General features: G+C 35.5%; 1 protein-coding gene across 2 annotated transcripts in view; it reads right to left on the reverse strand.

The window, feature by feature from the left end:
- Positions 1-27889, reverse strand: part of EGFLAM (EGF like, fibronectin type III and laminin G domains) — a 236602-nt gene that overhangs the window by 100618 nt on the left and 108095 nt on the right. For both annotated transcript variants that reach the window (XM_074207355.1, XM_074207354.1), the window contains one exon: positions 9411-9577. In XM_074207355.1, the coding sequence (XP_074063456.1) occupies positions 9411-9577 (167 nt within the window). The remainder of the gene's footprint in view (positions 1-9410; positions 9578-27889) is intronic.

The raw sequence follows: 27889 nt of genomic DNA on the forward strand, positions 1-27889 counted from the left end.
GGGGAGTTCTGAAGGAAAGGAATCTTTGGGAAGGGCTGTATGGCCACAAAAAAAAAGTCCTTTTCCCAAAAGATCAGTGGTTTAGAGATATTTATCCAGCCTAGTTGGAGCTAGAGGAATTGAACTGCAATAAAGAGAGGAAATGTAAATGTTTGTTTAAGAAGAAATAATGGTTAGAAGAGAGGTCTAGAAATATAACTAATTCCACAGAGATGGAAAATTATAATAATCAGAGAGCTTTGGATACTTCTGATGAGTGGGAGAACAGAAGGGAATCTAGGAAAGGCTGATTGAGATTGGAAAAGTGCCAGAAGAAAAGATAGTCAGGAAATAAAAGTCTGGGGAATATGGTCCATGTTGGAGTTCAAGAAGCTACAAGAAAAGGGTTTTTGACTTGAAACTATGAAGGTAAATCTGGGACAGCCAGAAAAAGGGCTTTGCTCCTTTTGACAGTGGAATAACCAAAAGAAATAATAATTCAGCATTATCACTGAAAGTAGAAGAAGAGATCTAATTAGCTAAGAAAGTAATGATTTCTAGTTTAAGTAGTAGAGCTGAGAAGGGGAAAGTCTAAAAGACATGGGAATGATACTTTCAATTTGGGTCACACTAACAGCAAAAGAAAATTGGGTACCTGAGGTGGAATGTTATCTGAGGATTGGAGTTTTTGTCTAGGCAGTCTGCAATCTTGAATCACAGGGATTTGAAGAGATAGACTTTGCTAACCATGGGATGGTTGATTTTCACATTCTTCACAGCATAATATAAGTGTCTGGGGCCATTACTAGTAGTCTTGACTTATGTTTTGCCATTGGACTTCAATAGCTCCAGAGAAGAGAATGAGGCTGACTTTGTACAGTTCTGCCTCACTTAAATCTAATGGACTTAAAATTCAAAGCATTACCTTCCTTATTATTCCTCCCCTTTGAGAAAGAAGGACAAACAATAACAACAAACTTGGGTAGGGTCCAGAAAGACAGTGCAGTGCAGATCTTTGATAAGCAAAGAGAGAGAGATAAGAGAGACTTTTGAATGAGGTGAATCTTGGAAATTGTGGAAAGGAGCCCTGGATACATGCAGAAAATTGAGTTCATCTTTCCTGACTTCCCAGAGCTTGTAACTTCAGAGACTGAGATAACTTCCTGTGCAGTTCTTAGCTTGCTCCTGATGGAAGAGCTCATTTATTCTTGTGTAGTCTTTGTTACATTTTAATCTATAGAGCTCTGATTCCTGTTTACTATTTTGTTTGGAGAAATAGGTTCATTCTTTCCTTACTATTTACTTTTGTTTTGGGTAGGAAGTGTGAACTAATTAGCATTTGTTGAGAAGGAGCTAATCTGGCAAATTTTTCTTCCCTTCAAGATTGACTCAGCATCCCCCAATCTTGGATCCTTCCGACCTAGATATACTGATGGCTCTCCTCTTATTCTCAGAACTCAGTTTATATCTATTTATATCTATTCAGTTTATATCTATATTATATCTATTTATATCTATTCATGTCACCAGCAATCTGCATCCATCTCTCTCTCTCTCTCTCTCTCTCTCTCTCTCTCTCTCTCTCCATGTATATATGTGTGTGTATGTGTATTTAGACCACACACACATACACACACACACCTTACACTAGTAAATAAAAGCAGTTTCAACTAGCTGGTTTTATGCTTCCAGACTTTCCATTCTTCTACCATGCAAATGCCAAAATAATCTTCCTAAAATATGTGTTTGACTGTGCTATTCCTTTTCTCAAAGAGACTTGATTGGCTTTCCCTTATCATAATGTTAAAGACAGACTCCTCACCCTGCTGTTAAAGCCCCACTCAACATTTATTGAGACCATCTTTAATACAATTCACATTCTTCCTCTGCTCACACTCTCTTCTTGCCAAGTTGACTCACTTGTTGCTCCTGAGAATATAACAATACACCTTTTTCCTCTTTGACTTTATACATGGTGTGCTTCATGCTTCTTCACTTCCACCCCTTAAAATTGCTAGCTGCAGATTCAGTTCAAGTGATACCTTAATTATTAATATTTTTCCCTCCCTCCCCTTCCACCACCCTGACATTCTGGAAGGGGAGGGGATATTTATTCTGTTTTCCATATTTTTTTGTTTTTACTCCTCTGAACATATGATGTAACTCTCCAGTAGATTATAAACCCTTTAAGGGCACAGATTGTTTTAGTTTTGTTTAATCATTCCCTAGCATAGTACCTTAACAAATGATAGTTGAATTGAATTGTAGTTTATGCACTGAATTCTTTACACACAGTAGGAAAATGAATTGAGTATACAAACCATGAGTGTTTGGAGTTGAAGGTAGAAAGAGAAAGCTCATGGACCTGAAGGCTAATTTCTCCATTTTCATTTTCCCACTGATGGTATCAAAATTATGCTTTGTTAAATCTCAACCCTGCCAATGGATACTAAAATCTAAATGGTTTTTCCTAAGATAATTTGCAAGGAGAAAGAGGTCACACAGGATAATACAGAAAGGATCAACATCAGAGTCAGAAACAGCCAGATTCAAGTCTCACCTTTGACATGTCCTGGCTATGTGACCCTGAGTAAATCACATAGCCTTCTTGTGCCCCAAGTAACTGAGATGTTTGGTTGCAGAGCCTGTGACAAACTGCATTGATTTCTTCATTGGCAATTTTCCTTTATCAGTGAAATCACAGGTCCAAAGAATAAAATGTAGGGTAAAAAACCCCAGACTTAGTAACATATATATAAAAATATATATATATATATATATATATATATATATATATATATATATATATATATATTAGGTTTTTATTTTTAGAGCAAGAAAACTAGTTAGATGGGGAAGGATTTGGATGAATTATGATCTTCTCTCCTCCTTTCCTCCTTGCCTCCTTGGAATGTTTTGAGAGCATAAATAAAACAACAGATGGAGAAGCTCTTGGCAAAAAGGGGGTTAGTAAAGCAAGGCAGTGCAAGCATCCTTTAGAATCAAGTCTGCATTGTCTGTAATGAGAATTGCACAGGTAGAGAGTATTGGGTGGGCTATTAAAGTTTTATTATCTATTGATTTTTTTTGTTGAATTTTTTAACCAAGGTAGAGTATTAAAGTTTCTTGCCATCACAATGCCAGTTCATGCCACCCCAAACCAAGGAACCATTGATGTTTAACCTAGATTTAATCTTCAATTATCTAAAAACAATGGGTCTAGACTTTTTGTGACCAAACTTAAGAATCAACTGTGATCTTCCAATTACAGTGATTAAACTCTAAATAGGCACAGGAGGAAGTCAATCCCTTTCTTATTAGCAGAACAGAAGTGTTATCTTTCCAGCTGGAAGAATATGGGTATCCTGGACTCAAGATAAACAGGAAATGAATGAGAACAAGGTGGGAGTGGTGGGGATGGTCCAAGGCAAGATCAGAGAGGGCCAAGGTTCCTGCTGAGCTCCTGGAACCTTGGAGGTCTCCTTGAACATTCTGTTCTGAGGCTCAGTTAAGCCAGGGGAGTGTGCAAATATATGGTACAGAAACCATCCAGGGCCCAGATATCCAAGTGAAGAAATGAACACCTAGGAAAACGAAAAAGCCCAAGAGAGGGAAGCAGATCTAACAGTAAGCAGCAGGAGGACTAATGTAGCCCAAGAGAGAGAGAGGAAGGAGACACTACCCTTTCCATGACTCAGGGGTTCTTGGGTTAGTTCTCAGGGTCTGCCTCAGGAAACTTGGCACTTTGGCAACGGTTTAAAAAAAAAAAAACCCTGGTCAAAAGGGAGATTTTTGGAACAAAAGAACTACAGAAGTAAGACTGCTGAGGTGGAAAGTAAAATCTCTTAGAATAAAATGTTTTCAAGTATGTGAGAGAACCAAATGTCTTGCAAAAAATTGAAATAATAAGAACAACTTTTTTAAACTAGATAGTACGAAAGCAGACTCTCTAGGGACCTCTGTTTTTACAATGCTGATCTGGCTCTATTTTACTTGCAAGATCATTAAGAAATTAGAAACACTGAAAATGCTGAACTTAGATTTGTTTAAGAACAGTTCAAATTTCAGGTCTTTTATCATGTTACATTGCCTCCTGTCTTGGTCAGAAGTGAAATGTCTTCCCATGGAGAATTTCACAAGGTTATTATGAAAAGGAAAATAATCCCCACAACTTAAAAAACAAAGTTTAACTAGTGAGGCTGTCATATTTAAGGGGAAAAAACCCGCAACCCCCTCCCCCCTCCCCTCCATCTCACTGACCTCTCTGAGCAGGAGTAAGAGCATAGTATGGTGAAGCACTTTTCAAAGGGTGGTCTGTAGACACCTGGGGGACCTCAAGAATTTTTCATGGGGTCCCTGAGATCCTTGTAGAGAGTCCTTAAAGTTAGAACTATATTCATAATAATTTTCTAAATTTTAAAATTTTCTTCCTCTTATAACACTATAGCAGTATATAGTCAGCTATATCATTATTTTATTTCATAGACTTATTATATATATTTATATATATTGTATAACATGTATAGAGCCAAAACAACCTACCACAATAGATTGAATATAGATTGAAATAAAAATCAAGATATATTCTATTCTATTAAGCCAGACATTAAATAGATTTATAAAAATATGAAAAATCATGATAATTTCCCTATTTTTAATTTTGAAAAATAGTTAATTTTCATAAGTATTATATTAACATAAATGGGTTTATCATTATTTTACAATTGCTCGATACACATTTTAAAATTTATCAGTTTAAAATTTTAATTCAGTAAATATTGATAGCTATAAATCTAACAAACAAAAGCTCTTCAGTATCCTTAACCATTTTAATTGTGTAAAGGAGTCCTGAGACCAAAAAGTTTGAAATGGATTGATGTAACAGAACTGTCCTTAAGAGTGAGGAAGAGCTGGATTTTAATTCTGCCTCACATGTTGACTACCTACCCAACCTTGGACAAGTTCATCTCTCTGGGTGTTCTTGTAACATGAGGTTAGACTTGAGGACACCTAAGGGTCCCTTCCAACCCTAAATCTATGACTAGTCATAGACCAGAAGGAAATTTTATGCTGTCCTTGGCTGTTCAGATCTACTTTGCTGGAAATGAGTAATTCATACAAAGAAGAATAGCCAGGCCCTGTTCTGCTAAATGAGGAACCTAAATTAGATGATCTCTAAAGTCCTTTCTAATTCTATTGTTCTATAGCCCTTTGGATTAAGTCATGGGTTTTTTTTTTTTAATCTGAGATAAATCAACCTGGAAGGGATATATCCATAGATTTAGCAAGATCCTTGAGCTTGGTTGAAGATAGAACATACACATACATACACACAAACACACAAATATGATAAAAATATTTTATAACATTATAAGTTATGCTACAATTAAAATAAAATTATAACATAACCATAATATTAATTAATATATAAATATGTATATTTTTTTCCTCTGAAATTCTATGTATTTTATGTGTCTAAAAATACTATTCTGTGAAGGATTCAGAGGTTTCACCAGACAGTCAAAGGGGCTGCAAGACACATCCCAAAATATTAAGAACCCTTGGAATAAAGGAAAGTAAGATAATAGTATTACTTAGTGAAGGGACATAAAGGTTCAGGGATTGGGGAAATCCCAATCCCCCAAAATCCTGGAGGGAAAATTTTGTTTTGCTGTTATTTTGCTCAACTACAAATTAAGAGAACAAAAAGCTGCAAATCTTCTAGTTGCCCAATTTCTACCCCACCCCAACCCTTAAATTAGAAACTCTGGATAAAGGTAGTAGTATGGATTTGATTATTTTTTTCTAACAAGAACAAAGAAATACTTTTAAGGTCTTGCTAAAGTCATAAATATTCTCTTTGGGTGGTGGTGAGGGAAGAAACAGCTTTTTAAAATTTACAAATGTATGAGGCTTTTAATTTTCATTTTCATGCCACTTCCCCTTTACCACCCCTCTTCTTCATGTCATGGCATGCATTATACCTCTTCCCCTTTCCAACTCTTACCCTGAGAGTTATTATCAAATCAAAAGTACAATTCCTGGAAAGAACATCATTCTTTCTGACTTCCCTGTCTAAAACACTCCTTCCTTGTGAGTATTCCCTTAAATAATTTCCCCCCATCTAGAATGCAAGTTTTTTTTAATTCAAGAGCTAGCTTGTTTGTGCTCAAATTGTCAACCCCAATACTTAAGTTTAGTGTTTGAAACATAATAAATGCTCATTCATTCATTCATTCATTCATTCATAGGTTAATATTTACAAGGTCTTACAATCCCAAATTTGGAATGACATTTGGCAGACCAACCCTACCCAAAGTATGTATCTCCCTTCAATTAATTAACTCAACCTGTCAACCAGCCTCTACTGGAGTATCTCTCATGAGGAGAAGCTCAATATTTCATAAGACAGATCATTCCATTTTGGAGTAGTCCATGTCTAGTAGGTAGGAGATACTTCCTTGGATTATGTTCAAAAATCCACCTCCCTCATTCTTATCTATTGGTTTTCATCTGCCCTTTTACTCTCTAACATTCCAGGATTCTAAGAATTTTATTTGAAGAAAGTAATATTTCTGGTAACATATCTCATGCCATAGTCAAGCACAAAAGTAGAAGGCACTAAATATGACAGAAGATTGTGTCAGAGCTGGAAGAGACCTTGGAGATCATATAATTGAACTCTTTCATTTTTATAGAAGAGGAATTTTGAAGCTAGAGAGTGATTTCACCAAGGTCACAGAGCTAGTTAGTGGGAGAGCTAAGGCTAGAGCTACATAAAATAACTGTAATACTTCTTCACTATGGCAGCCCTTCAAATATTTCAAGACTTGTTATCATCTTCTCTACCTACTGCAAGTCTTCTTTGCATTAGACAAAACATGCCTGGTTCCTTAATAGGTTATAGTTCAGAATCACATCATTCTGTGCATGAGTGTGTGTGTGTGTGTGTGTGTGTGTGTGTGTGTGTGTGTGTGTGTGTGTATGAGTCTGTGTTTGTATGTATAAAAAGGGGGAAGGAATGAAAAGGAGGTAGAATATACTTGCTCACATAGACAAAACATACCTTTTGGTACAAGAAAACCTTCCTTTTAAATGAATTTATACATCACTTTTCCACAGTTTCAAAAATTCTAATTTCCTTTAAGCTTAGGAATGCACCCTTCTATGTTAAAAAAATTTAAAAAAAGCACTCATGTTTAATCTGAAATTTTGGATTTTTTTTGGGGGGGGGAGACAATTTGTTTCTAGAGTTGAATTAAGTTAAATATCACTATCAGAACTGTCCTTTTGTTTGCCTATTGCCAAGTTAAGCACAAAGACTTACCTATTGCCAAAGACTTGCCTTTTGTTTGACTATTGCCAAAGTCAAACACTAATCCACCTGGATTCGCCCTACTGTAGGCTAAAAAGAGCACAGGTACTTAGTAAGTGGATCTTGGTATAGAAACCATGAGACTCAAAGGATCAAAGACTCAGAACCAGGAAGGGAATTTTGAGATCTCATAGTCACAGAACCATAGCTTTAGAGGTCACAGGGATCTCAGAATCCATTAAGTCCAATCACTTGATTTTATAGGCAAGGAGAATGAGTCACAGGCAAAATTTTGAAGCTTCCTTCAAATTTCAGCAAGTATCTCAGCTACAAGAAGCCTTTCTTGATCATCTCAATAATAATGCTTTTTCTCTGGCAATGACTTCCTATTTATTCTATTGATTTTTATTTGAATATTGATGATTTGCATGTTATCTCTCCCATTTGACCGTGAGCTATTTGAGAACAGGGACTCTCTTGACCTTCTTTGTATCCCCCAACAATTAGCCTTGTGTCTGACACACAGTAGGGACTTAATAAATATTAATTGACTTGCTAGTAAATATCTAAGGTAGGATTTGAACTTGGGTGTTTCTGATTCCCTCCCTGTCTGTAGCCTTATACAAAGTAGCATTTGGGGCAACAAGAATCAAGAGGACCTGAGTTCAAATCTGACCTCAGACACTTATTAGCAGTGTCAATCCTGTTTACCTCAGTTTCCTTATCTGTAAAATGAGCAAGAGAAGGAAATGACAAACCACTTTTATATCTTTGCCCAGAAAACCCTAAACAAGATCACAAAGAGCCAGATATAACTGAATAACAACTGAACAATTTCTGACTCTTTCTAACCCCATGCTATTTTTCATTTTAGAGATATTGAATCTAAGGTTCAGAGAGACTAAGAAATTTAGTTAAGGTTGTGCCAGTAGTAAGTGGGAGAGGCAGAATTCAAAGCCAAGTCCTCTGCCACCTCATTCAGAGCTCTTCTCTACTGTACCACAAGAAGTTTCTTGAGAAAACTGAGAAGTATAAGTACATCCTGAAGAAGAGGCTCACTTTGCTCACCACAGAGGACTGGGTAAGTGGATTTTTTCTTCCTCAAATTACTTAAGACACATCATCTTGGGAGAATCCCTAAACAAATAATGAGCATGTTATCCAATCCAATTTCATGCTATTATAATTAAAGCCAACCTTTACTAAGCAAGTACTATGGATAAGGTACTGAGACATGAAGAAAAGGGTTCTTTTGCTGCTGTCTTTATTTAGACCACCAAAGTCATAAGGTAAAATCCTACTTTATAGTCCAGGACATGTTTGGATAGCTGCAGTTTACGAATGAAGGCTTCATTGAAACATCCAGAGGAGTTGATTTTTATTTGGATATTGATGATCTAGACTGAGAGCTAATCCTGAAAGGACCTAGTTTCTTTGGAACCCATGTCTCTTCCCATTCCCCACCTCCTCAATCCCCTACCCTATAATGACTCTAAGTCAATTCCTCCAAGGATGAAGAAGGAATGAGGCTGAATTCCATCCTGCTGTGTGTACATAAGCCTACATTGCTTTAGTGAAAGAAAGTTGATCCCAACCCCATAGGGACAATCCAAAAATAAATTTGCCAGTGACCTCCAGAGTGCAGGAACAGGAAGGGAGGGCCTTTGCCCCAGGCCTTTCTCACCAGAGACTCAACTTCTGCAGAACTGAGAAAAACTCCAGGGAGGAAGATTCTGGATATTTTCATTCTGCAGGGTCCTAAGAAAGCTCACCAAACACAGCCATATTTCTCAATTAAGAAAAGCAGTACAATGCTGTCTAATTGTAGGGTCAAGCTTGGTCCTACAGAAGAGATAAGGAAATATTCCTCTCTCCCTTCTTTGGAGAAGTGGGGGACTCTGGCTATGGACCACAGAATATCCTGTCAGACTTGGTTGATGAGTTGGTTATTTTTGACAAAATGCTTCTCCCCTCCCACCCCCATCTTTCTTTTTTATTCTTTATTATGATGGATGGTTCTCTGTATGATGGAGGGGAAACATATTGGGAAGAGAGGTGATGTCAAAACAAAATATATTAATAAACATTTTTAAAAAAGCAAAGCTGTTTTACTCACTGAAGGTTCGTATGGTGTCACTGGGCTGGCTGCGGGAGCTGGCTCCAAAAGTATTCACAGCCTTCACAGCAAACTGGTACTGGGTATCTGCAATGAGTCCCTTTAGAACCATGGAGTCCATCTGGATCCGTTCTTTGATTAGAGTCCAACTGTTGTCTAAATCTGGCCTTTATCATTAAAAAAAGAGAAAGAGAGAGAAGAGGAGGAGGAAGAAGTAGTTCAGAAATACCAGAGGACAAGAAAACTGTATAAACCAACATTTGAACTCTGATGCAATACTCATAAAAATGAATAACAGTTTCCTAGCTAAAAAATGACTAGTATTGTAAATCAGAGGTTGTTTATTTGTGAGTTCTCCCAATAAAATATAAAATATACTGGATAGTTTGTAGGATCAGCCTTAAACTCAATTTAAGGGTTGTCTTCCTATTCCTTCCCCTCCTCCATTTAGAATATGACTGAAAGATAATGGCTGTCCTGATAATCATTCAAGGACTCCTCTGTCCAGATGTTTCATAAACAAGCATCCTCTCAGTAATCTCCATCCCTGGAGATCAGGGGAACAGAAAGGCAATCTATTCCCAACTTGCAGTTCATAAAACAAATAAAGATTTTATAGGGTGACTAATTGCGGTAATCCCTATGAGAAAACACTAGAAATTCTGTTCTTGGCAAGTCCTTACTTGTACCTGAAATGTGAAAGGAGTTTTAATGGCCACAGGTCTGATAGGGCACTAAAATTTCAAATTTCCTTCAGCAGGTACTATATAGAAGGGTAGAAATTGTCCCAGGGAACCTGTTTGTCTTCAGGCACAGAACTTTCAGTTCCTTCTCTGAAGGAACTCTCCACGCAAAGAGAGCCAGGATGGGAGAAAGTAGGGTTTCCATAAACATCATGCTGTCATATTACAGTCTTTTCTGGCATTATGATAGTGACTGTAGATTATCTAGACTCTTTGATTCTTATTCTTTCATAGAATTTGAGTTCTGGAAGGGTAAATGGAGATCATCTCTGACCTCCTTTTACAGATAAAGAAACATGTTCCAAAAGAAGAAGTTAATGATCCAAGTTCACACTGCTAGTTAGTAGCAGAACTGGGGCTTGAATCCAGGACTCCCAGTTTTGAATTGCCACAAAGCCATCCCATTTCTATTCATTTAAAAATCATTTAGTAAACCCCCCACCCCATGTCTAGAATTATGAAGGGCTTGCACATGTTCTCTAGAGGAAAGATCAAGGGGTCATAGATTTGCAGCTGGAAGGGATCCTAGAGGCCACTAAGCTCATCTCCCCTCTTTTGAAAATGAAACTGAAGTCCAGAGAGGTTAACTAACTTGCCCAGGGTCACACAGCTAGTATGAAGTGTGATTTCATTCTGTTTGTTCTTTGTGATGTAACTGAAGTCTTGAAAACCATTTCTGAGCTTCTAAAGATTCTAGAAGATTCTACTAATCAGGAAAGGCTTAGGGCTGGCTAAATAGATTTGGGAGTCAACCATAAAAATACAGTAAGTTATTAATAGCAAGCATGGGGTATAGCACTTTAAGATTTTCAAAATGCTTTACAAATATTACCTCATTTGATCTTCACAACAAACACATGTAAACACCAAGGCAGAAAGAAATTACATCCAGAGATCATATTGCTAATAAATACCCGAGGCCAAATTTGAACTCAGGTCTTCCTGACTAGGTCATGTGCTTTTTCCACTGAACCATCCAGGTGCCTTAACTCACAGGATCTGAGGAGTTCATTAAATGTGAGATCATAAAATGAGAGAAAAGAAAGTTCAGGAGAGAGCCCTGGAATACATCTTTTTAGATGGTGGCTATCACATAAATGAAGATTTCAAAAGAACCTGGAGAGTATTCAAACAAATAAGAGGAGAATCTCAAAGAAATTGTTTAGTCCCTTTCAGCTCATGGAAGCCAAGCAAGAGCATGGGCAGATGGCAGGAAGAACTATGTCTTACGGCTAGCACTTTACCAACTACTGCAAAGTGAAGTGAGAAGAACTGAGAGGTCATTGTGCATAGTAACATCAGTGTTATGATCAATTGAAAAGCCTTGGCTGCTCTGAATCAGTACAATGATCCAAGACAATTGCAAAGGACTCATGATGAAAAACTGCTATCCACCTCCAGAGAGAGACTAGATAAACTCTGAGTGCATATTCAAGTAGGATTTCCTACTTTAAAATTTTTTTTTTGCTTTCTTTTGAAATATGGCTAATATGAAAATGTTTTGCATGATTTCAAATGTATAATTGATATTATATTACTTGTCTTCTCAGTGGACAGAATAGGGGGTAAGAGTGAGGGAACTCAAAATTTAAAAAGAAAAGAATGCTAAAAATAAGTAAAAATAATTTTTAAAATGAATGACATAGTGTTTACATTCATAAAGATTAACTTAATTGCTGGTACTCAAAATGTGAGATAATCAGTCAACAACCAGGGTCCATTACTGCAGGAACAGTATCTTATCAGTACTGACATTATCTCAATAACTGTAATCAAAAGATGTAAGGAAATTGAAATTAAATAGAAGGATGAATCTAAAGACTCAAGTAGAGAGGTGAAAAGAGTTAATAATAATAACAATTAGCATTTGTATAGTGTTTTAAGTTGTGTTTTCTATTTGTTATCTCATTTAGTTTCTTTAACAGTTCTATGAGGTAGGTACTCTTATTATCCCCATTTTATACATAAGGAAACCAAGGCTAAGAGATTAAGTGACTTGTCTAACATCACACAACTAGCAACCATTAATCATTCCTGACTCCAAGTCTAGTCTTGCTTCAGACATTACTTTTATCATAATTGATAAAATTGATCACTGGTTTTCTCCAGCTCATGAGGAGTATAAGAAGAAAAAGGGCAGAAGGTGCTATGCTACTTTAATTCAGTGTATGATAAAGGACCCAATTAGTGACTCCCAATATTTTTTAAGAATAAAGATCTTTTAGTATCAGAAAAATCTGGGAAGACTTATAAGAACTGATGCAAAATGAAGTGATAAAAATCTGGAAAACATTATATATATATATATATATATATATATATATATATATATCAATAGCAATATTGTAAGAATGATCAATTGTAAAAGACTTAGCTATTCTCATCAATGCAGTTATCTATAACATTTCCAAAGGATCCATGATGAAAAAATGCAATACATCTCCAGAGAGAGAACTGATGAACTTTCAATGTCAATTGAAGCATTTTTTCACTTTATTTTTAGGTTTCTGCCAATATTCACATGTATAATGGATATCACATTGTTTTCCTTCTCATTGAATGGGGGAATGGATCAATGAAAGAAGATAATTTGGAACTCAAAATTTTAAAAACTATTGTCAAAAATAAACATTTAAAAATATAAGATAATATTATACACATTCTTATACTATATAATACCAATTGTGCTGTTAGTACTGGTTAATTGAAAAATGAATGATGGTCAAAAGCAGCTATGAATTCAGTAACACATAAATTTGTATTTCATTAACCACAAAGACATCTACATTAATTTGAAAATAGAAATAAATAGATATGCAGAACATATTATTTACTCACTTTGAGGAAGGTATGTCTGACTATTGATTGCTGAGTCAGTCATACTGCATTAAATAGGCAAAATAAATGCATGGAATGAATATATTTTCATAGACCCCTTGGTTATAATCCTAGAATCCTCCAGGGATTGTTGACTTAGACTAGTCAAATTGGGAATCACTAATTTAGCTGAAATATGCTACAGTCAGTCATATTAACAATATCATTTAAGTGAGACACTGGGTTAAGCCCTGAAGACACCAAGACAGGCAAAAAATAGTCTCTGATCTCAAAGTGCTTAAAGGGCAATGTATTCAAAGAAAAGTGAAATCCATTGAGGGCTAGCTAAAGTAGTTAGAAGAGGTCTGCCTTGAAGGTGTGGGGCCTAAATTTTGAAGCATGCATGGTATTTGGATAGGTAGCCAATGGTGAGGAATGAGGAATTTTCAAGGGGAAAAAGTACAAATAGGAGAGCAGACAACATGAGCTTGGGATAAATATAGCATGTTTATAACATCTAACTGGAGTAGAGGGCTTATTTTAGAACTTAATGAGGGGCAGCTAAGTGGTGCAGTGGATAGGCAACAGTCCTGGAGGCAGGAGGTCCTGAGTTCAAATCCAACTTCAGACACTTAATAATTGCCTAGCTATGTGACCTTGGGCAAGTCATTAAACCCTACTGCCTCAGAAAAACCAAAAAAAAAAAAATAACTTAATGAGAGAGAGAGAGAGAGAGATTGACTAGAGCCAAAGTGATGGGATGGGGCGGGATGGGCAAACCTTGAAAGCTAAGAGGAAGAATATGTGCTTTATCCTTTAGGAATACAGAACTCTCTTCATCCCCTTGTTTCCTTAAAGCTTCTAGATGCTCACTGATCATTTCATTATAAGAACCTCAGTCTGGAGATTGTCAGAGGAAGCAGGTATAGTGAGACTCAACTATCTTGCTTTGTTTGCTACTAATGCTCCCATTTAGCTGATAAAACATATAAATAAATCCATGGATTTATTTAATCCAAGTTACTTCTGTTCCTCATTAGTGTAAATAATTGAGATGATTATAGTTTCTGTCTTAAATATGAAGTTGAATAAAAAGTAAGATTAGGAACTCCTTCATCTCTGCTAAGGGCATTATCTCATGATAATGTACATACCTTAGGATTTTAGTTAAGTGGTAAAAATATTGCCTGGCCAAACAAAGGGTGAGGATCTGCTGGATAACTTTAGAGCTACCAGACTTTTCATAAGAACCAACTTTATCATGAAAAAGGAAAATTAAGTCAAAAGAAGGAAACACATTTTACAAACGGAAATTAGAACAAAATCATACCAGCTGAGAAAAGTCATCTGGGAATATCTACAAGTCAGAAAAGATGTGACCTTTGAGATAAAATGATTCTGGTGTCCTTTCCTAAAATGTTCTTGTGATACTTATTGCAGGAAATAATCTTCAAGTGTTCCTTGAATGAACTTCTGTTTATACAGGACAAGCTACCAAAGTCACCAATGGTCTTCAGGTGAATATCCTAGTGGACGATAGTTTTGTGTTTTTGTTACTGGAAAGGAACACAGATGGATGACTCCTTTTGCTAGTCAACCCAAGATTTGTCCAGATTTCCCAGGTTTTACTTCTTTAAGGTAAAAAAGAAAAGTAAGGATGATACACTGATTGAAGAGCTATTTATCACTATGAACCCCAGTCTGACTTGGATTACCTCACTAGCTTCCTGACTTGAATATTTGTTTTCTTTCAAGTACCAGAGGGCACAATAGAGGTTGGGAGAGAGACAAACTCCAGGAAAAGGTAAATTGGAAGGAGGTGATGAATCATCGAACAAAGGCATACTTTTTTTTTTTTTAGGTTTTTGCAAGGCAAATGGGGCTAAGTGGCTTGCCCAAGGCCACACACCTGGGTAATTATTAAGTGTCTGAGACCAGATTTGAACCCAAGTACTCCTGACTCCAAGGCCCGTGCTTTATCCACTACAGCCACCTAGTCGCCCCTAGAGGCATACTTTTAAATCTTTTTTCAGTCAAAGAAATTTTTCTCGACTTAAATATAATGTCCCAAATGCATATGGGGCAACCTTAATAATCATATCCTGGTGAATGAAAATGTTCATTACAAAACTATAAGAAGAAAAGGATACATGGAAGCACAGACTATCCAACATGATAAATATGATGCTCCTGTCCCGCTACCATTACAGAATAGACTTTAAATTACTTCCCTCCTTTTGAATGCAGACCAAAACATATTGTTTTCACTTTTAAAAATTGTTTTTATGTTTTTTCTCATGTTTTTCCCTTTTGTTCTGATTCTTTTTTTACAATATGGATAACATAAAAATATGTTCAACATGATTGTACAAGTATAACCTGTATCAAATTATTTGCTATCATAGGGAAGGGAGGAAGGAAGAAAAATGTGGAGCTCAAAATCTTACAGAAAAAGAATGCTGAAAACTATCTTTATATGTAATTGGAAAAAATAAAATAAAAGATAAAAAAATTACTTGCCTTCTCTCTATTCTCCTTTGTACCATTTTATTTTTATTTTTTTTACTACTGTGGGAATATTTTTTCTAGGTTGTTCAATAGTCAATATGACTTTGGCTTTTGGACAGTAGCATTCATTGGTGAGATGGCTAGTGGCAGGACTGAAAAAGGGGGGCTATTGGCAAGGATCACTTTGCACTTATTTGCCCTATTCAAGATTATAGTATCTGAGATGGAGACAATAAGAGAAAAAAAATGGAGAAAGGACAGAAGAATTCATTGAAACCATTTCCTTGGGCAGTGTCAATCCTAAAGCTCCCTTCTTTTCCTTTCTTGTGTGCAATTCATTGTCAATGGGTCATTAATGTCAATGGCAAGCTCCATGGAGCAATTAGATCCACAAGGTCTTTTTGGCAATCTCAGTGCTGAATAGAGGGATTTGATTATAAATAGGTGCTCAATTGAAGTTTAATGAATTAAATTGACTATTTCACTACTATTCTAGCTAAAGTCACAAAACTACTGCCTTCAAAGTGGCAAATCAATTCAATAAGAATTCTTTATGAAATATCCACTTGTTTTTTTGGTGTTTTTTAGTTTTTGCAAGGCAATGGGGTTAAGTGGCTTGCCCAAGGCCACATGGCCAGGTAATTATTAAGTGTCTGAGGCTGGATTTGAACTCAGGTACTCCTGACTTCAGGGCTGGTGCTCTATTCACTGCACCTCCTAGCCGCATCTGAAATATCCACTTTATGATCATCATTTATGTAAATTCTATAGAAATACAAAAGAAGGAGGAGATTCAATCCTTGATTTCAAACCTTACAGGCAAGGGAAAGGAAGAGAAGGAAACAAGTCTTTATATAGCACCAGCACCATGCAAAGCACTTCACAAGTATTCTATCATATGGTCCTCACAACAATTCTGTGAGGTAGATGTTATTTTCTCCATTTTACAGTTGAGGGAACTAAGGAAAATAGAAATCAACAGGGTCAAACAACTACTAAGTATGAGGACAAATTTGAACTCAAATCTTTCAGACAATAGGCCCATGTTGTTCTAGCAATGCGCTACCTAGCAGACACACACACACACACACAAACACACAGTGTACACAAAGCACAAAGTAAAAATATTTTAAGTATAACATAAAAGGTTAATTTATTATAATTATATATTTACATTTAATTATATAATTATTTTTATTTTATAAAATATAAAAACATATAACAATTATTTATGGAATTAGATTTAATTATTATAATAATTAATATAATTATACGATTATTAATACAACAGAATTTCAGAAAAAGGAGAAATAGATGTGGGTTTCAGTCCTAAGAGAAAACTTTAAGGAAAGAGAAATATAATTAACTGGGTTATTCATCATGTAAGTAGGCAAAATTTGAACTCAGGTCATCTTTCTCACTCTGTCCACTGCAGTATTCAATTACTTGTTGGGAAATAAGTTTTAGAGAGGGAAAAGGAGTTTCCCGAAACCCCTAGAAGAATTAAGTAGCAAAATTAGGTTTTGAATCCAGGTGTGTTGAATACCAATTCGTCATTTTTTTCTACTGTTTTCTTAACTTGATGATACATAGCATTGTGGTAGGGATTGACTGCTTTCATCTGCTCTCAGGACCTCTGATAGACAAAAGAGACTCTCACCAAGATTCCCTTGCCAATGAAGAGGGTTATAGAGTGGATAGGACATGGAAGAATATTCAGAAATTAACAAGTATGAACTGCTAAATTACTATTACTTATCATTCCAGTAGAAACATTTTCTCGGTCATCCCAACATTACTATAGCCTAGCTAACATCAACTGGTGAGGACTTTTCTATGGATATTTAGACAATGTAGCAGGTAGGAAAGAGAATAGGTGATTTGGAAAAAAACAACTCTAAAATTCTGATGGCAGCGTCTTCCCCATCCCTCTGGCAGTGTTGACACACATGAATGACTTCTGGTCTGATTCAGCATAGTTCTGATGATGTCTAAGGGTAATTGCTGCCCTGCCCACTCCAACTGGTCCATGCCAGGATGGTTCAGATCTGTCTTTTTTCCTTTCCATGTAATTATAAATAAAACTCTGAACCTAGATGGTTGAGCTAGATTAGAGATGTCACTGGCAAAACTTGTAGGGGCAACCAAAGCCAGATTAAAAGGTATAGAAAATGTTTAACAAAATAAATAAAAATATATCATAGGCAATGTTAATTTGTGATTTTTTTAAATACATAAATTTGCAACTAGCAGTTTGATAACACCGAGTTAGATAAACTCTGAGGTCCTTACTTAGAAATTCAATCCTTTTTGAAATCAGTGAACTCAGGATTCTCTCACCAGTGGGAAAGACTATGAAATAGATAGGATATAGTAGAATATTCAGAAATTTACTTCTTTTATAGTAAAGTTCAATAGTAACTATTATTACTTATCATGCCCTAGAAAGTAAGCACTATGCAAAGACTGATAGCATAAAGATTCAATCACACAGAGTGTGGCATAGTAGGAAGAGTAGTGAATTTGGAGTCAGAGGACCTGATTTCAAATCCAGACTCTGCTGGTTATTTATTACTTGTAAGACCTTGAGCAAATCATTTCTCTGAGTAAATCTATCTTCACATCAATACAGTGAAAGGTTTGCATTGGACAATCTCTTGCTGTTCTAAATCCTATGATCCTTGGAATGAAGATGTGATAGTAAAGAAAGTGACTTTACCTGGAATGTCACAGTGAACCTTGAGCCTAACTCCTCCTCAAATTCTTATTAACCATTGACCATAGATAAATCATTTAATTGGAATTCCAGTTACCTCACTTGTAAAAAGGGGATGAAAATAGGACCTATCTCACAAGATTGTTCTGAGAACCAAATGAAATATTTGCAAAAAAATGCTTAGCACAGGGCTAAGCCATATATTTTATTCCTTTTCCTTTTTCCCCTTAACATAATATGTGTGTATGGATGTGAGTGTGTGTGTGTGTGTGTGTGTGTGTGTGTGTGTGTGTGTGTGTGACACATTAGGTTAAGGAAAGAAAGGCAAAATTATAAAAATGCATATATGTATAAATGTATAAATACATATAAATAAACTATTTTAAGAAATTGAGCTAAAATGGTTAAATGTTAAGGAAAAATATTCTGAAACCAAAATCTAATAAGGAGTGGGAGGTCTTCTAGGGGAAGTGAGGGAAGAAGATCTGCATTTTGTATCCCTTGACAACCAGGTCATCCTGGACGGAAACAGAATAGATTAGAAATCTGCTTTTCATTCCTTTGTTTTGAGAAAATGTAATTAAAGTATTTAGAAATGGCTATTAGAAAGGCCCCACCCTATATTCGCCATCAGCCCACATCCAATTATACTATTTGATGTTTTCCTGACTTCTGTGAGAACTTTGGAAGCTCAGTTTCCTAAAGTGAAAGGGTTTTTTGTTTGGTTTCTTCTCTCTCCCTTCCAAGAAATTGGTATAGTGATTTGGAGGCAGAAGGTCTAGGTTCAACACTACTACTTACTGCCTTTATGAATATAGGCCAGTCACTCCATGCCTCATTTTTCTCATCTGTAATAGGGGATGGTTGGGTGAGATAAACAGTATCAAACTCATGACCCTAACTACAAACACTCACAAACTCTTGAGTGGCTTGAATCAGATTGAAATGTAACTGGGAGGAATGAGACTAAGCCAAGATGATGGATTAGAGGCAATTCAGCTGAATTTTCTTCCAACAACATTAAAGTAATGACTCAATTCAAATTTGGGGGGAATAGAATACAAAAAGGCAGGGTAAGACAATTGTCCAGCCTAAAAAAATTTAGGAGACCCATAGGAGAAGTTTGTGACACCGGGATGAAGGCCTGACTGGACCCCACACATAAAGCAACAACAAAAGCAACCATAGCAGTAGCTTCAGAAGCCCTTACCAGAGATGGTAAAGGGGTAAGACCCCTGGTTAGAAAGAGATTACAGGGGACTCTTTGTAGGTATTGGGTACAGCTGGCACTGACTAGCACAGTTCTAGGCTTTAACTCCAGGGCAGATAGGAGTACTAGGGACCCTGGCTGCAGTATCAAGACAAAGAGCAATACTATCACTTGTAGCTGCAGGGGGCCAAGGAACCATTATTTGGTAAAGACAAGAGCACAGACCAGAACAGTGACTACACCTGCTCCAGGGTAACACCATTTTGGAAACACCAGAAACTTGTGTACTCCCAGAACTAGCTCTGAAAAGAGTAGTATGAAAGAACCTGAAGTATGAATGTCACAGTGCCTCCCCACACCAAGTGAGCAGAGTCAAGAAATAGGCTAGAAAAATGAACAAATTACATGAAAAGCATCCGATGATAAAAATCAGCTACAATGGTGGGGAAGAACAAGACATAAAATTAGAAGAAAACAACAATATGGAAACAGTGACAAAGCCTCACAGAAAATACTAACACCTAGCCCAGCAAGATTTCATGAAAAAGTTAAAAAAAGAGAAAGACAAGAGTGGGAGGGAAAAAAATAGAAAAAAATGAAGAGAGATGCAAGAAGATTATGAAAAGAGAATTAACAGCTTAGTAAAAGAGGTACAAAAAATACTGAAGAAAATAACATCTTAAACAAAAAGAAAATAACGTCTTAAAAAACAGAATTGACCTATTGGTAAAAGAGGCATAAAAATTCATTGAAGAAAAGAACTCTTTAAAAAGCAAATCTGATTATACAGAAGAAAGAGGTACAAAATCTTGCTATTCCTTAAATAATAGACTAGGACAAGTAGAAGTTAATAACTCCACAAGACATCAAGAAATAATAAAACAAAGTCAAAAGCATGAAAAGTGAAGGAAATGTGAAATATATCATTTTTAAAAACCTAGAAAATAGATCTAAAGAGATAATTTAAGAAATATTGGACTACCTGAAAGCTATGATCAGAAAAAGAGCCTAGACATCATATTTCAAGAAATTTTCAAGGAAAATGCCCTGATATTCTAGGAACAGTGGGCAGTGGGTAAAATAGAAATCTACCAATCACTTCCTGAAAGAAATCTCAAAATGAAAACTCTCAGGAATATTATAGCCAAATTCCTGAGCTCCAATGTCAAATAGAAAACACTTCAATCATCAGAAAGAAACAATTCTTATATTAAAGAGCCACAATTAGGATCACACAAGACTCAGTGGCTTCCATGTTAAAGGAGAAGAGAGTATAAAGTACAATGTATACAATGTATACAAAGTATAAAGTTAAAGGAGGAGAAAATATATTATATTCTAGAAAGTAAAGAAACAATGAATAAAACCAAGAATAATATGCCTAGTAAAACTGAATATAATTCATAAAGAAAAAAATTGAATACTTAAGGAAATAAAGAACTTTCAATATTTATGATTTAAAAAAGAGCTAAATAGGAAATGTGACACTCAAATACAAGATTCAAGAGAGGCATAAAAAGGAAAACATGACAAGATAATCATAAGGGTCTCAATAAAGTTAAACTGTTTACATTCCTATATGGGAAGATGTAACTCATTAAGAACATCATCTTCTTTAGGGCAGTTAAAAGGAATTTTTTATAGACAGAGGGTATGGACATGAGTTGATTACATTGGAATGATCTCCAAAAAGAATGAGGGGGTGAGAAAGAGGGATGCACTGGGAGAAGAAGGAAGGAAGGGGTAGAATGAGCAAAGTTTTCTCATATAAAAGAAGAATTTTTACAGTAGGGGGGTGGTGGTGGCAAGTAATACTTGAATCTCATTCTCATTGGAATTGGTTCAAAGAGTGAAGAAATACATACACATATACACATACTCAGTTATGTATAGAATTGTAATTTAATCAATTGGAAAATAAGAAGGGAAAGAGATAAAGGAAAGAGGGAGGCATGATAAAAGGGAGGACAGATAAAGAGAGGCAGTGCCTTGAACCAAAATAGGCAAGATAAAAATGGATAGAGAAGAAGGAACAAACACAAGAAAATGAAATAGAAGGGAAAACACAGTTAGTTATCATAACCTGAATATGAATGGGACGATCTCACCTATAAAATAGAAATGGATAGCAAAATGAACTAGAAACCAGAATGCAACAATATACTGCTTATAAGAAGCACACTTGAAACAGAAAGACATACAAAGATTTAAAATAAAGGGCTTGGAGTAGAATCTAATATGCTTCAGCTACACATAAAAAGATAGGGATAGTAATCTTGATTTCACATAAAACAAAGGCAAAATTCTCTTAAGAAGGAAAATAAGGGAAACTACAATGCTAAAAGGACCCACAGACAATGAAATAACATGAAAAATTTCTACAGCAAATTTCTCTGATGAAGCCCTCATTTCTCAAATATATTTTGAGCATATAACTGAATTAAATAGTAAAAAGATATAAATAGGCAATTTTCAGAAGAAGAGATCAAAGCTATCCATAATCATCAAAAAAATTGCTCTAAATCACTTGATTGGAGAAAGGAAAATTAAAACAACTCTGAGGTATCATTTCTATCAAAAGTTGAAAGCTGGAAGGATTGAGGTTAAAAAAATTTAGGCAAACCAGTGAATTGTTGGTGGAGAAATAACTGATTGAACCATTTTGGAGAACAATTTGAAATTATGAACAAAAGGCTATAAAACTGTGAATATCCTTTGACCAGTGTTGCCACTGCTGCCTTTATTCTAAAGAGATCAAAGAAAGAGGAAAAGATGTATATGTACAAAAATGTTTATAGCAGCTCTTTTTTGTGGTGGCAAAGAATTGGAAATTGAGAGGATGCCCATCAATTCAGGGGTATGGCTGAACAAGCTGTGATACATGATTGTTATCAAAATATAATCCCATACTTTTTTATTCTAAGATATTGTATATATTCATTATGTATATGTATATGTATATTGTACATATTTAATATGTATATGTACCAAGATATTCAGTAGCACAATTGCATTAAGTGCCACATAAAGAAAGATCTTTTAATTTCTTTTAGGTTGTGAAACACTACTCTAAGAGAAGCGATTCATGGACCTAGAGATTTATTCAATATAAATTGTTTTGTTTTGTTTTGTTTTTCCCAGGGGTGGGTTCCCTGATATAAATCTCCTAAACTAATTTTCCCCAAATTGATGGGGTACTATTATGTTGTGGAAAATGATGAGGGAGGTGGTTTCGGAAAAAAATATGACAAGATTTAGATGAAGTGATGCAAAGTGAAGTGGGAAGAACTAGGAATCATTATGCACAGTAATAGCAATGTTGTAATGATGATCAGTTGTGAAACACTTGATCACTCTGATAAATAACATAATCTAACACAATTCCAAAGGATTCATGATGAAATACCCACTTCCAGAGAAAGAACTGATGAACTCCAAGGGTAAATTATATGATTTTTTTCATGTTATTTTCCTTGCCTTTTTTGCAATATAATTAATATGATAATAAGTTTTGCTTTATTTCACATGTATAATTTATATATTATTACTTGCCTTCTTGTGTTTGTGGGAAGTTATGAAAGAGAAGGAGAGGACTTGGAACTCAAAATGTAAAACGAAAACTGTTAAAATAAATAAATGATAAATTAAAATATTTTTAAAAAATTTAAAAGGAAGCTATAAAAAGAGTTTAGGAAGAAAAAAGAGATGAGAGCATGATCCAGGGTGATTTCTGTGGAAACAAAGAATAGGGGATTAACATTAGGCTATGAACTTCTTGAGAGCAGGGACTATTTTTTGCCTCTTTAGTATGCTTAACACTTGGCATAGTACGTGTTTAGTTAATGCTGATTATCTCATTAAAGATTCAAAAAATGTAAATGGGAAATATTTAACAAAACAAATAAAAATACAATATCACACAGTTAATGTTAGTTTGTGGCTTTCTAAATCAATATGCCACATGCAGGGATCCTTTTCTCTTTGAGTTTGATACCCGCTGAATTAGTTCTATAGCAGCCCTGAACCCATGACAGTATCATGATCATCTCCAGTTTCTTGGAATAAATGTAACAAGGTATTCAGTAGCACAATTCCATTAAGTGCCACATAAAGAAAGATCTTTTAATTTCTTTTATGTTGTGACAGGCTGCTCTAAGAGAAGAAATTCATGGACCTACAGATTATTCAATATAAACTGTTTTGCTTTGGTTTTCCCAGGGGTGGGTTCCCTAATCTAAATCTCCTAAACTAATCTTCCCCAAACTAATCTCTTTTGCTTCTTCAGAACTAGCCTTTGCAAAGACTTTGTTTCCAATAAAATATATTGTAGAGGAAACTCCAGAAGCCACTAAGTAGTTTCAGTTCAATAAAGAAAAAAGAAAAAACGAATGACTTATCAATTGACCTTCAGCTTTCAGCCTGCCTTCTTTATTTACGAATCAGTCCAACCCCAGCAAATGACAAACAGATGGATAAAGTGGGGTAATGATAGGCTCAGCTGGCAATCTGTCCCAGGGTGAGCCAACCAGGGAGTGCACTTTCCATTTTATGTTTTACCAATGACTCCCAGTGCTGTTATTCTCACAAGAATTCAATTTATGTCAACTTCCATCAATCTGACTTGGTATTACATCAGCAAAGCTCACTAAAGGAATGACTGAAGCTTTAAGTGATCAATTTGTAGAGCTAGTATATCTCCATTCTGTGAAAATGGTCAGACTTACCCTTTTAACCCTTCCATTAAAGCACAGAGTGGATGGACTTAACCTTTATGAGATATCCTGGCACCCAGTACCAGTTTGTAAGTCTTCTCTTAAATACTTAATTTCAAAACCTGAAGCAAAAAAAAAAAAGATCTATCTAAAAGAAATACTTATGGATATGAAATTTCTGTTGACACTTGGGAAAGTTAATTTTTCAGCTAGTCCTCCAACATCTAAAAAGCATGATGTTCTAAAGCTTGGTATTTATTTTATCAAGATTTTGATATTTTATTTGAACCAGTGTGCAAATCAGTTGTGCCAGTCATTGGACTAAGGGATGGATATGCAAAAAAAAAAAAAATCAAAATAGAATCCCATACCCCTTTATTGTAAGATATTGTATATATTCACCTTTGTTTCACCTACTTAGCTGTGTCCCTGGGCAAGTCAACTTCTCTCAATTTCCTTATCTGTAAATCTGTAAAATGGGTATGATAATGACATCTATCTCCCAGAGTTGTGAGGATCTAGTGAGATAATATGTACAGTACTTTGGAAATCTTAAAATGCTATACAAATGAAGTAATTATTATCATTTTCAATTCTTCACACAACAATTTCTAACACAGGATGTTCCCACTCTCTCTCTCTCTCTCTCTCTCTCTCTCTCTCTCTCTCTCTCTCTCTCTCTTTCTCATAAATGTTTGTATATATATATATATATATATATATATATAAAATATACATATATATGTATATATATAATATATATGAAATGTATTCATGAATATTCCTGTTATTTTTGTATAAAAATGTAGTATCAGGGAATTGCCTGGACCATTTTGATGAAGCCTTAGTACATCTGGGTTTGATTCTCTATCACCCACCAATATTAATACTTGGAAGTGGAAGAATCAGAATTAAAACTCAGGTTTTTAACTCCACAATCAAAATTCATTTTACTTCACCAATTTTCATTATGCTCTTAATTTTCTTTTGTTTTCCCCAATACAGTTTTAGCTTCACCAAAATAAGACTATTTGATTGACTTAGGCCAAACTAGAAATATAGTACATGTCCTCTTAGAAGTCAAGTACTAAAACAAAGTTGATGGACCTGGGGTTACTAGAGAAGGGGCAACCTTAGGGAGACCCAAGGCCAGTGTCTGAGTACTGACTATTATGCAGGGCTTTTATAGCTTGTTGCAACTCCATGATTTCATTGATGGAAGCCAGGTCCTTTTTGTACTATGCTTTATTTAGCATTGCAGGTTCAAGACTATTTCTCAGTGGAAGATGGGACACATCCATCCTTTTTCATCATTTAAGGAAGGGCCACTTCAGGTCAGATAAGGAAACTTTTCTAGGTCTCATTGTTATCTTGAGGAATAAACAACAGGGTGTCCTTTATTTACACATAAGCCTTAAATTCAGATTCTGTCAACAAACCTCCTTAACCTGAAAAGTCATCAACTTTAACTTCAGTCTTATAAACACACAGGATCATTGCATTGGCCTTAGCCACTGTGCTGAATTTCCTGGCTTGTGTTCCTTGTACTTGTATTCCCTGGAAGGTAGTTTCCAGTGAGAAAATTTTAATTAAGTTCATTTGTTACTCGAGGATTAGTGAATAGCTTGTGATCTGTGAGGTGATGAGGTGTAAAAAAGAATGGCTTTTTAACCAAAATATCAATTTTTAGTTAAAAAACCCTTGAGTGTGGATGACTTTGAGGTTCCCAAATTAAATCAATTCTTAGGCATTACAATTAGCTTAGGAGCAGACCTGTATGAAGATGAACTTTCTAAGTCTTGTTATGGATTGCTTCTCTTACAAGGAGGCAAAAGCAGGTATTGGATTATTTAGTGGAGAAAAGGCAAAAGGGGGAAGAGAGGGGAAATCTATTTTCTTTCCAATAAAATAACTTTTTTCTGAGATTTTTTTTTGACCCAAGGCTTTAAATCATACAAATTCTTGAATTTTTTATATGGAATACAAGAAGAAAATGGTAAAATTTAAAACAACCATATTCCAATTCAAAAAAGACTTCATTTTGGGGGCGGCTAGGTGGCACAGTGGATAAAGCACCAGCCCTGGAGTCAGGAGTACCTGGGTCCAAATTTGGTCTCAGACACTTAATAATTACCTAGTTATATGGCCTTGGGCAAGCCACTTAACCCCATTTGCCTTGCGAAAACCTAAAAAAAAGGCTTCATTTTTACCTTCTTAGTCAATACTTTGCTGTGATTAAATTTTAACCAATCAATCCACACCTATAGGAATGTTCAATCTGAAAAGTTATAGAGGAAAGTTAAGCGAAAACTATTTTTTTTACCTCTGATCAGCCTGCCAGATAGTATATATGGATATGGGCATTGAAAAGACTAGAATATCAAGAGGTAAAAAATATTTCCTTTCCAGACCTCTAGCTTTCCTTTCCCTAGCATACATTTTTTTTTCTTATGAGAAAAGGAGATACCCTAGGGAAATTTGCAGTCAGAAAGTAGAGTCGCTTTTCAGATATTCATAACCAAAATATTTCAAATGCAGGTAGCTAAACATATGCTAGGCTCTTATTTCAATAAACACTAAGCTTTGCTGTCCACCAAGATATGGCCAACATCATTTGGGAAAAACAGATATTCATCTTCACCTAAAAATAAGATTTGTAGAATTAAGATATCGTATCGGGTAAAGTTAAAAAATGATAACATTATTGTCTAAAGTCTTATTTTGAGCCTGAAGACTTAAATATTCTCTCCATTGCATAAGAAACAACTTACCATCTGGTGGGTATATTGGAAAAAGATAAAATGCTAATGTCTAAGTTAATCTCAAGCCTGTAGGCTAAATTTGGTAAATTATGATGATCATACCTGACTGAAAACTTTCATTCTGAGCCTAAGCTTCTGACAAACTTCTAGGGTACAAAGGTCACCAAGAAAAATTCCTTGATGTGACCTAACTCCATAGGTGAGTTGTGGTTACTCTCAGAAAGGGCAAATTGAAACAAAAAACTCATTTTCTTGGTACTAGAACCTTGCCAAATGATTGCTTCATGTGAACATTGTGGCTTGAAGTATACCATAAATCCTGTCAATGACAAAAGAAACAATACCCATGTTCTAACCTAGTGCAACGCCCCCCCCCCCCCCCAACCTAACTCAATCTGTCTTTGTATACATTATTATGTAGAGTCTCCTTCATTCACTCTTCTTTGAGGGAGATTTCAGTTCTGGTCTGGAGGGGAGCAGGAGGTTGGGGAACAAGAGTCTAGCCAACCTTTCCTCTCAGTGAGAGGATGCCAGGCTAAACTAAAGGTAAGTTTCCTGAAAGAAGGCTAAGTAGAAGAAACACTAAAGTTCTCTGATTTCCTAAGTATTGTTAGGCTAGGGGATGCAGTTTTTAGGTTCAAGCTTATCATTATTCCTAAATGGGGAAGGAGTGCCTCAAATTATACATACATACACACACACACACACACATATACACAGCTTGATTCCCTCCTACCAAGCACCAGCTATACAAAAATTAATATCAAATAAATGCAAATTTATCCAGATTGATAGCGAATAAGTCAGAGAAGTTTTAAATACTAGATAATACTCAGATTGAAAGAGCTCTTTCTCTGTAAATGAAATATCAGAGAGAGAGAGACAGACAGACAGACACAGAGAAACAGAGAAGAGACAAAGAGTGACAGGCAGAGAGAAAGAGACAAATAGAGACAAAGACCCAGAGACACAAAGACAGAAAAATAAAGAGAGAACCAGAGAGAAAGAGAG

Source organism: Macrotis lagotis, chromosome X (assembly GCF_037893015.1).
Source record: "Macrotis lagotis isolate mMagLag1 chromosome X, bilby.v1.9.chrom.fasta, whole genome shotgun sequence".
Taxonomy (NCBI): Eukaryota; Metazoa; Chordata; class Mammalia; order Peramelemorphia; family Peramelidae; genus Macrotis; species Macrotis lagotis.